The 12,492-nt window shown below is 43.2% G+C and overlaps 3 protein-coding genes across 5 annotated transcripts; all 3 read left to right on the forward strand.

Annotated features, from left to right (window-relative positions):
- Positions 1–127: 127 nt before the first annotated feature.
- On the forward strand, positions 128–1,357 carry Bcmtq1 (the record flags this gene model as incomplete). 2 transcript variants are annotated; one of them, XM_024691885.1, is made up of 2 exons in its annotated part: positions 128–520; positions 571–1,357. In XM_024691885.1, the coding sequence occupies exons 1-2, from the start codon at positions 234–236 to the stop codon at positions 1,355–1,357; spliced, it is 1,074 nt and encodes a 357-aa protein (XP_024547658.1). In that variant the 5' UTR covers positions 128–233. The 2 variants fall into 2 exon arrangements, with proteins under 2 accessions (XP_024547658.1, XP_024547659.1); XM_024691886.1 differs by having other exon boundaries at positions 576–1,357.
- A 303-nt stretch (positions 1,358–1,660) lies between these two features.
- On the forward strand, positions 1,661–4,338 carry Bcap7. The gene is made up of 6 exons (XM_001560467.2): positions 1,661–2,158; positions 2,206–2,486; positions 2,532–2,621; positions 2,668–2,720; positions 2,768–2,995; positions 3,054–4,338. The coding sequence occupies exons 1-6, from the start codon at positions 1,952–1,954 to the stop codon at positions 3,518–3,520; spliced, it is 1,326 nt and encodes a 441-aa protein (XP_001560517.1). The 5' UTR covers positions 1,661–1,951; the 3' UTR covers positions 3,521–4,338.
- A 4,639-nt stretch (positions 4,339–8,977) lies between these two features.
- Positions 8,978–12,433, forward strand: BCIN_03g03310 (hypothetical protein). 2 transcript variants are annotated; one of them, XM_024691887.1, is made up of 3 exons: positions 8,978–9,093; positions 9,141–11,080; positions 11,203–12,433. In XM_024691887.1, the coding sequence occupies exons 2-3, from the start codon at positions 9,846–9,848 to the stop codon at positions 11,789–11,791; spliced, it is 1,824 nt and encodes a 607-aa protein (XP_024547660.1). In that variant the 5' UTR covers positions 8,978–9,093; positions 9,141–9,845; the 3' UTR covers positions 11,792–12,433. The 2 variants fall into 2 exon arrangements, with proteins under 2 accessions (XP_024547660.1, XP_024547661.1); XM_024691888.1 differs by having other exon boundaries at positions 9,436–11,080.
- Positions 12,434–12,492: the final 59 nt, after the last annotated feature.

A 12,492-nucleotide genomic window follows, 5' to 3' on the forward strand; every position in this document is an offset into this window, starting at 1 on the left:
CAGAATCTCAGATGTCATTGAGACTAAAATAGTTCTAAGACCGGATGACAAATAAGCTCACGTGATATCACACAGACTTTGTGGCTTGAATGTGGCTCTGCTTTCCCTAAAAGTTTCAACAACTCAAGACATTACGAATATAAGTCAGACAAGTATGAAGCCTGTATGAATAAGTTGTTGCGTTCTTCGTACATCATATTCCCATTCACTTGAAGTTCTCACTTCATGGCCTCATGCCTCGGCTCTCTCATGCTCTCCTGCGCAGAGCTTACAATATCTCGCCTTTGTTACCATTAGTCCTCCGAGAAACACGCAGTCTCTCATCTGCGATTAATGAATTACGATGGCTACGTGAACATGTTGATAAAACGATGAGCCATCGTGTTCCCAGTCAAAAATGGAGGACTCTACTAAAACTCTGCCAAAGACGTGCTATAGGGGAGCCACTGCAGTATATACTCGGAACCCAGCCTTTTGGGGAACTGGAGATTCAATGCCAGCCCGGAGTACTTATACCTAGGTAACACTGACAAAGCACCTTCCTTTCTGGCTCATATCTAACGATCAAAGGCCAGAAACAGAGGCATACACAACACATCTAGCAAAACTTCTTATCAAAGCAAGGCGTTCTTTTCACCAAACATTGGGAAATGAGCAGAACCCACTGAAGATCGTTGATTTTTGTTCCGGGACTGGTTGCATTTCCCTTCTTTTATACTCGCTTCTGACTAAAGTATATCCTAGACTCGAGATCGTTGGTCTAGACATCTCCAAAAAAGCGCTTGATTTATCAATTCAAAATGTTCGTTTTAATGATTTGAAAAGATCTGCACAGCAAAGTGTTCGTTTCGAATTCTCTGATGTTCTCGGAGACGAGGAAAAGATCCTAGATAAATTTCAAGGCGTCTGCGATGTAATTGTGTCTAATCCCCCATATATATCAGAAGATGGATTCAACAAAGAAACGACACGATCGGTGAGGAATTGGGAACCAAAACTTGCACTGGTTCCCAATGCATCGAGGCGTGAAACCATACATTTTAATGGTGATTCTGGGAATAGTCCTCTCATCAAAGTGGAGGATGTTTTCTATTATCGATTGCTGCGATTTTATTTTCTTTTGAAGTCGAAAATTCTTGTAATGGAAGTGGGCGATGAGGCACAGGCAAAAAGAGTGGCCCAAATGGCAATTGGCTCTTCAGATAGAATTGAAATATGGAGGGACTGGCCAGACCAACACGAATCTGGAAGCGAAAGTGCAGAATATATGTTTCTTGGCAATTACGAAATAGTAGTCAAAGGCACTGGGATGGTTAGAGCTGTCGTCTTGCTCTCCAATCAACATTTTGAATTATAAAGTTCCGGGAACACCATTTATATCATGATCATCACAAGGGGAAGGCACTGTTTGACGAGTCACAATGTAGCGTCGGTAGTTTAAAACAAGGACATTCCAGAAGCAATCTAGAAGTTCATTGGAATAATCTCCTATTGAGCGCCCCTTTCGCATTAGCCGAATTCCTCAATTCAACCTTTTCAAAGCCTCTAGAAGACTGGCAAGAGAAATCTAAGACAACATCTACACAGCTGTTCTCAGCGCGCAAAATTTCTCCTAAGTTCTCAGCCCGGGTGATGAGAAATTATGAGACAGGCTCCAAGTGGTTGCCACTATTGGGAATGAGAATATATTTGCATGGAAGATCTAGTGTTTTCCTGTTATTGCACACTTGGCAAGCTCGTATGGAATTTCACTTTGAAACTGCCATGAACATTCTTCCAATGACCCCTTGAACACTATTCGCTTTAGAGGGATAAAGGCGTTTTACACAATTGTTTAGCAATTAATTTAATTTCCCACATCCTAATCCACTTCTCGAAGTGCTTCTTATTACAGTTCATTCTCTTCTCTCTTTAATTATTTAATACGACATCTAAACTATCACAAGTTCAAATGTATATTCGATTCCTTTTCGTGCTTGTTCAATTTCTGGGGTCTGCCACGTCTCGGCCAAATGTCGTGGGACAAGGCTACAGACCAGCTGCATTTCAAGGTCCTACAACTCCCAGAAATGTTGATACCTTCTTCACATTAACTGCTGGTATCAATAGTCGGAATGGTGACCTTTCAGGCATAGCTCCGGCCAATCCGCTTCAGAAGGTGAGAAGATTCCATGCCCAATTTTTTTTTATATCTGACGCCAATAGGGACACGATTGGTACACTGATTTAATAGTTGAAGGAAAAACATATCCTGTTGTTATCGATACAGGCAGTAGCGATACATGGATCGTGAAACCTAACTTCACATGTTTAGACTATGGTACTGGAGCACCAACTTCGCAAAGTGTTTGCTTATTTGGCCCAGGGTATCCCCCCGGCTCAGGCTTCAAGCGTATCCCAAACCAACATTTCAATACTACATATGCAAGTGGGGAGAATTTGAAGGGAACATTTGGCTTTGTGGATGTAACTTTGGGTGGTATTTCGTGAGTCCCTTGGTCGTTTTCGCAATGCAACTGCTTATTCTGCAGCGTTATTGCTCAAATCGCAACTGTTGATACAGCTGCTTGGCTTGGCGATGGTACTACAAGTGGCTTATTGGGTCTCGCATATCCGTCTATGTAAGTAGTCTCTCCCTGTATTTGGATTTCTCTGATGTTGATCCAGCACCGCGGCATTCAATGGTACCACCTTTGAAAATGACAATGCGGAAACTCAACGTAAGTGGGATTATTGCTCTCATTTTCGCGGGACTAATGATAAACAGTTCCCTATGACCCTATATTTACGACTATGTACAAAAAGCATCTCATACCCCCTATCTTCAGCCTCGCTTTGAGCAGGCCCTCAAATCGCATCGGCCATGGCAATGGATATCTAGCTTTAGGTGGCTTGCCTCCCATTGCCTCCCATGGAGCTTGGGCAGTGGCGCCAATTCAGATTGTCGCCATCGGAGAAGGATATATACAGGGGGCTCTTCCATGGCCACAGCATCGTTCGTTCACCCCCATAATCTTCATTCATCTATCGACACTATACTAACCTCGTCTTAGAAGTCTACACACTCACACCAGACAATTTCATCTATCCTGGTAGTCAACGTCAAAAATGGAACCCCAAACACTGGTCCCCACTATCCATGCCCAGCAGCAGCTCCCAAGTTCAACTCTTCATCGACTCAGGCACTACCCTCATTTTCCTCCCTAATACCATCTCCTCCGCTCTCGCGGCACTATACAAGCCGCCTGCCGTATACAATGCAGATCTGTTTGCCTACTCTGTGCCATGCAATGCTAAGGTGCCGTATTTTGCTGTCGTTATTGGCGGCGTGTCGTTTCCTGTCGATCCAAGGGATATGGTACAGGATGATAACACGGGTACGGGGAACTGCGTAGCGGGCGTGAGTGATGGAGATCCATTTGACTTTTATACGCTTGGAGATGTGTTTTTGAAGAACGTGGTGGTTGTTTTTGATGTGGGGGCTTCCCAGTTAAAATTCAGGAGTAGAAATTTCTATTGACTTGTATTGCTTGGTGACCTTTTGATCATGCTATTAGTCGTCTTGCGGAAACGACGCATGGGTCCATAATATTCTGGAATTTTTTTTTTGGAATTGGTGGATTTTATATCGCTCGTCCGAAATTTTGGTCAGTCTTGGTTTTGCATAGCACGTAATCTTATCATATGCCATATTAGTTCCTCGGAAGCTTTTTTTTTTGTACGGCTGCAAAAGTTCTATTGACCCTCGTCGTCTGAAGTCATGTTTCTTGTCAAATTTTGTCTGTCTCAGTAACACTACTTCATCAGACAAGACGTCTTTGATTGTACGTCTTCATAATCTAGTAGCTTTCCATCTGAACTTCTGATCCGCCAAGTTTGTCTTCAGTTGTACCGCAACTATTCATCTTTTTGTTCAAAATTTTCTGATTGTGCTTCAGCAAGAATGTCGGACGGCTTTATTTGTAGTATTGTAATGTTTGAATGCTAGGCGTTCGGCTGTGTATAACCAGTAGCTGTCTTTGTTGAATTATACGATATTTTGGGATACAGATTACCACTTTCCTAGGAAGAATGCCCGCTAGTACCGAGTGGAAAAGAACGTTTCCCCCTCATACTCTATTGATTTGTGACTAGAAGAATGTCCGCAGATGCCCAATGTCTTCTGAACATGTATGTATCTTTATTTAGCTCTCTAGCTCTGCTTCACTGTAGGCTTCTGTGATGATACATGACTGCTTCACACACATATATATGTATATATATATATTTCTCTTTGGAAAGCTGGCCGATTTAAAAGCTGACTTCAAAAACCCAGCCAGCATGTTAAATAAAAGTCCATTAAGTCATCATCTGCTCAACAGGCACAGAGAGAAGTGAGAATGGAAATATGATCGTCTCTGTTATTTCTTCCATTGAATGTGCTAATTCATCCTTCACAGCCGACCTGATTCATGTTGAAACCGCCACCGCATTCTCCTGATTAAAGTCCGGAACTTAGCCATGATACTCAATCCTTGATGTTAGGATCATAGTCCTCAAGGTGCCACATGGTAAATTGCTTCAGAGCGGGAAGAAACGCCCACATATCGTTGTGGTGGCATTATGAAGAATGGATGACCGGCAAGAGACACTCTACCGTATCAATTTCAACTACTACAACCGCATCAAACAGCTCTCGTTCTTGATGTAGCTACTTCGTATTTAAGCTTTGGTCACAGACCCCAAGTCTTTAAGGAGATGAATTGCTGCTGATCTTTGTAGTATTCTTGCACTCACTCGCCTTTGAAAGCATTTCCTGTTAACACCAAGACCCTCTTTTTCTCAGCTATCGAGACCCTGGCAATCTGTCTATTAAGACGGCATAGAAACCTGTTCAAAAGTCACTGTTTCCAAGATAAGAATGATGGTTTTCCGGGTCTAACGTTTCCAGTCAGGAAAAGATATCAGTCTGGCCCCATGCTACGATCGACAAGATGGGGGTCAGGTAAGATTTGTCACTTGCCATCTCCAGACCCACATTCGCCGGGAGCGAGCATTAGTTGATCATAATTCACACTCTACTATGACGATGTTCCGATTCGTCATGCACAACATCAGACCATAATTTGATCAAACAGGATTTGATTTTGGTCAACTTTCACTTCATAGGTTGTTATTGCCGACTATGGTTCCTCTCCGGACCTCCAGATTTTCCCATTCTTATCTGTAAAACACACCTATTAATAATAGTCTTTTCTACTTTATTACTACTTGCTATATCAGAGTTTTTATTTGCACTGAGATCCTCTGGAATATTACATTTGAACGTCGTCATCCGGCTACATTCATCCATCAACATATATCATACGGTTCATGTACAGAATTCCGAATATAAGCCGTCTTTATGTTACTTCACCTCACCTCACTATGCATCAGTATTCAGCTGAAAAGTGGCTCGAAAGAGTCGTGACATATACAAGGTCACGATTGAGGCTGTGTTGTAGTATTGTATTTCGAGAATCTAATTCAATAGTCCAGTCCAATTGTAGTTTGGCGAAGCGAACAGGTTATTGTTATCTGCATTACAGCCGTACAGCTGGCAGGAAACCGTTGGGGGCGAAATGCGGGGGAAGGGAGATATGGGGATGGGCCTGAAAAAGATGATGAGCTGGCTTAAAAGTTTTGCTTGTTACACGAAAACGAGAACTTCGTGTGTAGTTGACAGACATATACATTAAGATATGCGGAAAGCTGTGTTAGGATGAAGATTGGTTGACTGGAAGTACCTAGCATCTGTATCTAAGTTCCAGCTGCGCTTTGTAGAGAAACCCTTGAAACGGCCTGAACTTGGTCGGGAGCAAGATAACTAGATCCGCTGAAGACGACAAGAGAAATTTAGGCTGCAACATTCTCTGATTCTTCGCTGTTGATGGTTGCAACTTTGCAAAAATCCGATTTTCACTGCATGCAGGTTGATGTCAAGACAGAGACCTTGGAAGACGCTTGAAGGATTCTTCTTCTACCAATTTGAAAAGGAGTCTGCGTTCAAAGGCGTCCGTGAATATAGCTGGGCGATGGGATAAAAAACGATGTCGGCGTAAATACATGAGAAGTATGCATCAGATCGATACGAAGATGGCTTACTTGGAAGAATTAGATAAAATATACTGTTTTGACTGCCGCCTGGAAACTGAGGTTGGGATCTGTAAAAGTCGAGAGGAAATGAGGTGTTGTTGGAAGGGGTGAGGGGAATGAAAACTCCACAACCCTATATTTGATTGGGATACGACACGCCGAATGGGAAACGGATATTCTGCTTCCGCCCCTGCTGTCATTCATCTTGTTGGTCCTTATCGTTTTTTTTTTTGTTTTTTTTGTTTTTTTGCGCAATTATAAAGTCTTCAATTATTTGGATAATTCGGTTGAGCCCATACTGACCGGATATGTCGGGTGCCGGCTGGCTGCCCCTTCATCTAGTCGCCAAAAAGCAATATGGGTTAAATTCCATGTGTGTGGGTGGGTATCTCTTGTGAAGAAAATGTGATAGACATGCTTGCTAGATGCAGTCATCCGCATTTCTGGACTGTGGTGGACAAATCACAAGACTTTTTATTTCAGCGTTTAATATGAATGGAGTCCAGAATGAAAATCAGCAAACGAATTAGTGGTTGGCATATGGTAGTCTTCCGAAAGAAGAATTCTGTGCAGAATATCTTCAAATGTGTGGCTTTAATTGACATTCATAGTACCTAGGTATCGATGTACAGTGCCCTTTTCATAAAAGAACCGTGGGAACATGTACTTTGCCGCTCATTAGAGCCCCCCTTGAATGGATACAGTTTTTAGTTTGCTTTATCTCCCAACTCAAAATCGCGCTTGGGTGTAGGTCGATACCAGGCCAGGCCTGCCACGGTACTGTGATTCGATCTGTTGTGTCTCCACGCGCTCCTCGTAACTGACATACTGGCTACCTCGTTGTCACACCTTTGACTCGAATCCTCGTTCTTCTTGCATGCCATGCAAGACCGTCGAGAATTGCATTGATCGTGCAGGTAAAACCATATCACACCTAAAAACACAATATCGGTCCTTCTGTCCCGGAGTTTCTCGACCAAGCATTTTGTTTTCGGCATTTAGGATTTCTGGATTGATTTCGTTATGAATTACTTAGCTGAGACATTTCGATATATTTTTTCGGATCAATTGGATGTCATCCTTGGACGAGAACCTGGAAGTTCCTGTTACTCTTGTCTAAGGTCTGGGGTAGCAATCCCTCCGTGCCACCCTTGATGAGATGATTGAAGGGATGACGGAGCGCCCGATAAAGGAATAAGCCAGGGCATAAACGATGCAATCGCAGATTATTTTTTGAATTGTTCAGTAGCCAAAAAAAAAGATTAGTATTGAATAGCCTAAATATACGTGTGATGATCTACTGTACTTGGTGAATCCAATTGTAGAAGACAGACACACGTTTTCTCCAGGTTCCAAAATGCTTCCACGGCATTACGATGAAGCATTGCATTTGCATTTGAAGGAGTAGGAGCAGTGCAATGTTGGATTGGCATATGTATAATTTTTTGTGGACTACAACGCCGAATTCATGGCACGGGCAGCGTTCTGCTTTGTTGCATCGTGGGATAAGGCTGGTCGGCAGGGCTACTCGAGCGTGGTGAAAGCAGTGTTTCTCTTCTAAAACAGCGTTCCATGCATTAGGCTTTAGGGCAGAGTAAATTTCCGGCGGCGATAAATGTCGTCAGAGGCTTAATTTGGGGTATCAATGATAGCTGAAGGTGTCTTAGTTGTTGAACGGTTCTTGATTTGAGCGTCTATCAAGACTTATGACAGGCCTTACGGTAAGCATCAAAAGCCTACAATTTTACTGTGTTTCATTTTAGACTTTTGTTTAACGTTTGAGGCTTTCTACAGAGGATGTTTACAAGCCTTTAATTGACGGAACTAGCGCAAACATTTATGCGAGCTTGAAGAAACCAGAGAAACCTCCTAGTCTTTTCAACCCTTCGTAGATATCTTAAAAGGATCGGTGAAGTTTGACGAGTCACCAACTGCAAACAGAAGCACATGCTATCATGGTTTCACTCCCAGTAATAATATCTAGATGCCTAGGTATCAATCACTTTCGGATATACCTACTCAACAGCTAGATGATGTACCGAATAGCTGTGATCTCGAACCCGCTTTTAACTCAATCGAAAGTTGAAAATGCATTGAACAGCACTTGAACATGCCGCCATGCAATTCCGATCCTGGGCGAGCCCTTACACCCTTGTTTTAGGTGGATAAAAAGTATATATCTCGTGAAGCTTATCTAACTTGGGCTTAGAATAATGTTAGCCCCTTCATCTTCCGCAGCCCCACAAGTTCTTTCGCACATTTGTCTCGGGAGAACCAAACCTAATTCAAACCCATGGACATTACTAGGGATGTATGTATGTTCAGATAATAGGTTGATGTTCGGGATAATGCAGAACGACTGGAGGTAAGATATTTGGCAAGAATTCAAATCCTATCTTCGATATCAGCTCACAATAGGTAAGACAAAGATCGTGTATTATTCAGATAATATCGCATGCTCAAGCTAAAAAGATAATTTTTCCGGACATGTATTAATATGTTATCATCCTTCAATCTAGATGCACCTCGCACTGTCAGATTTTATCGCCGGGTTCGTATTCACATCCGCCGCCGCAACAAGCGAAACCTCACGCGAAGCACAAAAAAAACATTTACAGAGAGATCTGAAGCCAAACCTTGGTAATATTTAGGACACACTAGGATTATTTTGGAATCCACTTACCGAACTATAGCTCATTTAGGTCATATCCTCATCTCCGCCCATGGCTGACAGTCCTCGCTATTATTCGTCAGAAGATCATCAAGGATACTTTCTAGGGCCCTGGAAATAATTTATATTGGTTGGTGCTGAATAAGACTTGACAAGACCTAATGCTGCGTTAGCTCGTTAGACATAGAAAATGAAGTGATTACAAACGCGAGAAAAGGAAAGCATCTACAAACCAAAACATGAGACGAAATGACATCGGACAATGAAAGTACTTGGGGCGCTTGGGGGCTTGGGATATCTTTTTGATCGTAAGTGCTTGTGGAATGGTTGCCGGCCGGATTTATTGACAGGTCAGGGGCACCTGTTGGTCAAGGCTATTCACCTTATGGGAGCTATGCTCATTTGGAGATGCCTGTCAGCGGATTCCATCCTCTTTGAGGAGATGACCGTGAGGCGGTACACGGTTCCCCCCTTGAACTATACATCGTTTACAGATTTATCCTTGCCCGTCAACGTCTTTTTCGATATTCCCTCTGAAGATCTCCAATTCGCCATGGTTTCCGATTTTAGGCACTGAGAGATGGAAGCATACAACTCTCCCCAATAGGATCAAATTAGTTCATGTTTTTTATACACTAACACTAATGTAGATCACGCGCCAGCCACTTCTACTCGTTCGAGATAATATATGCCATGGGGGTACTCATATACATTGCCCTTTCGAAGAGGGGAACGGAATACAAATGAGGCCAAAGCAGTTATCCACCTGCCTACTTGACAAAGATTTCGGAAGGACGTTAGACCCATCATGAGGCTTGCTTGCATCCCGCACCTTAGTCTCGTCCTTTGGCCCCTTTGGTAGACCATGTTCAGATTTACGAATAAGAGTTAGCTTCCACACCCAGGATAAGCTTGTACTCCGGCCTTCATCTTCCCTTTCATCCCATAATACATCATGCTAAGCACTCCATGAAGAATCACTTTTATGGATAGATGTTTAACGTTTGATCTTCAATCATTAGTCGACCAATAATCAAAACTTCTTTCTTCAGATGCTTCAATGTCCATAACACAAACAACAACGATGGCAGCCATAAAGCCAGAAGAGTCAGATCATTCAATTTGGCAAAGCTACGCTCTCCAACCACCTCATACTTCTCACCAAACGGCCTTCGAGTCAAATTTTCCTTCCGGTCCTCTGGCATTGCCGTATCATGCAAGACAGAAGGGAGGGTATCGATCAATGGATATACCTTCAATCAACTCAAGACTTCCCCACAGGGACGGAAATGGGGTGTTGAATGCTTCACCACCGCCACTAAATTCACATCATAGCTACCCTTCTCTCAAACGGCCATTCCATTCTACAGATGATTCTCCCTATGGCGAAGTAGTGCAGGATCTCCGGGAAGACTTATCAGAACATCCAAAACCTAATATTAGTCAAGACCACAGACTACTTTCCTTCAGCAAACGACAGCCAAAGCACACCATCGTAGACCAACATGGAAGAATACAACAGCTAAATCTTTCAGCCCAAATTCACGGAATGTTCTTTTTATCGGAAATGACAACCCCCACGGGCGAAGGAGTGATTGTCCAGCCAGAGTTGACCTGTTACCGGAGGAACTTATTCCAAATTTCCGGATCCGTCACTACGCCCCGAGGCGCCTTATCAGTGATCACTGAACGCGGAGAACGCATTCCAATTCTATCCCTAGAAGTAACGATCAGTGCCACAGAATCAGTTGATGGCCATTCTGTCAAACTGATTGTCATCCCATGGAAAACACCTCCACCAAACTCCCCTGAAGTAACACCTGGCCAGGAGCAGGAGCCATCGCCTATTCCACTGCTTCCATTTGACGACGGAGCTCCAGATACAAACAATGAGTTCGCTGTTTACCCCATAGCCTACAGAAGACTTCAATTTAGAATTGCGACCGCTAACAATGGCCGGAGACGAGAGCTTCAACAACATTTCACCTTACATTTAAATGTTGTAGGAACATTAGGAAATAACACCAAGATCAATGTTTGCGAGACGGCGACAGCGCCAATTGTGGTCAGAGGTCGAAGTCCAAGGAACTTCCAAGCAAGGAAGGAAATTGCACTCGTCGGATCGTCAGCCTCTCGGGGCCAAGCACCAGAACTGCAGGTCACAAGTAGCAGCACGTCTGGTAGTGTTACCATGAAACCAAAATTGGCAAGACCTCAGGCCCTTGAGCTACCTCGGTCGCCTTTCAATTTCGATGCAAGCAATCTTCCTGTATCTCCACATTTGATGAGACAACAGTAAGTTCTTTCACTCATTTTCGTATTATTCATCCGGATTTTGACTTGAAGTCGAGTGATCTCGGGATTATTTCCAACTTTGTAGCATCTGCCTCGACTGTAAGCTGACATGACCAAATTAGAACTTTACCTTCATGGTTCGCTCCGCCACATTCATCTGAGCACACCCCAGGGCCATCAACTCCAAACTACCAAGGACCCCCGCCGTCGTTGTCGATGGATAATTATCTTCAAGGAAACCATTCCAGTTCAGAAACTCCACAGACCCACTCTCCAGCCTCTACAATGCCAGCACCTGCACCTCCAGTACGATCATACACGTACCAAAACACAACTTCACCAAGTGGGGCTCCTATAAGATTCATCGACAGCAACCCACGGCCCGCCAAATCACCTCGCCATCAAGCACCCCCTGAACTGAACTCTTCTTTCTCTTCCGATTTCACAGCTCGTTTCAACGCCCCCACGCCATATAGTTCTGCTAGTGACCCTGCACAACCAAGAGAATACTTCCCTACATCTATGTCTATGCAGCCATGGACCACTGCTCAAGATACCGCATCTACGTATGGGACTACGTTACCTGCAGTCACTAGCTCCCACTATGAATATCATGGAGATCAGCATTATGTAAAAGAAGAAGGTCACTCTCAAGCACCACCGCCGCATCAACAGCCCAGTCAACAGCATTACACTTGGAGCGCCGCATAGTTTTGTCAAACTTTCGGTCATTGCATTGCAATAATTCAGCATATCAACGAGAACTCATTCCAGTATACACACGCATCGGATGTCAGGCTTTCTATGCGAGAATCTAGAAAATCATGCATCACTCTCAGATCTTTGTCTAACGATCTTCCAATTCCTACATGTCACAAAAATCATTTCCTTGCACCGTGTCAATCTCAATTTTTTTTTGTAATTCTGCACTCCAGTCAGTACCCAAGGGAATTAGCCCCTAGTTTTTTGTTTATATGTGCTCTCTTGTGAGATGGAAGGAAGCGAAGCAATGGAATAGGATGATATGGAATACATTATGGTATTCCCACAGCGAACTGAAAATTCAGCATGGGCATCATACATAGCAAGCGATGGCGTAGAAACATGGTGGTAAATATTAGGTATCTCTGGTTTCCTTTTCTTTTGGCATTGCTTTCACGCTTCTAACACTGCGGGTTCATGGGATGGATGGATGATTTGGATGATATCAATATGGATGGAACGATGGATGTACTTTTACAAACTCATATTATGATCAGACTTGATACCCTCATTAATTCCCTAATACTCAGTCAAACATAGATCAATAAAAATGCTGGGCTGAATTCCGAATCATTTATGGATTTAGGTTGACGAATGCAAGATTTATTCTTTGATTTCAATCATCTGTGAAGTGTATGTATAATTATAGC

This window comes from Botrytis cinerea, chromosome 3, assembly GCF_000143535.2.
Source record: "Botrytis cinerea B05.10 chromosome 3, complete sequence".
Lineage (NCBI taxonomy): Eukaryota > Fungi > Ascomycota > Leotiomycetes > Helotiales > Sclerotiniaceae > Botrytis > Botrytis cinerea.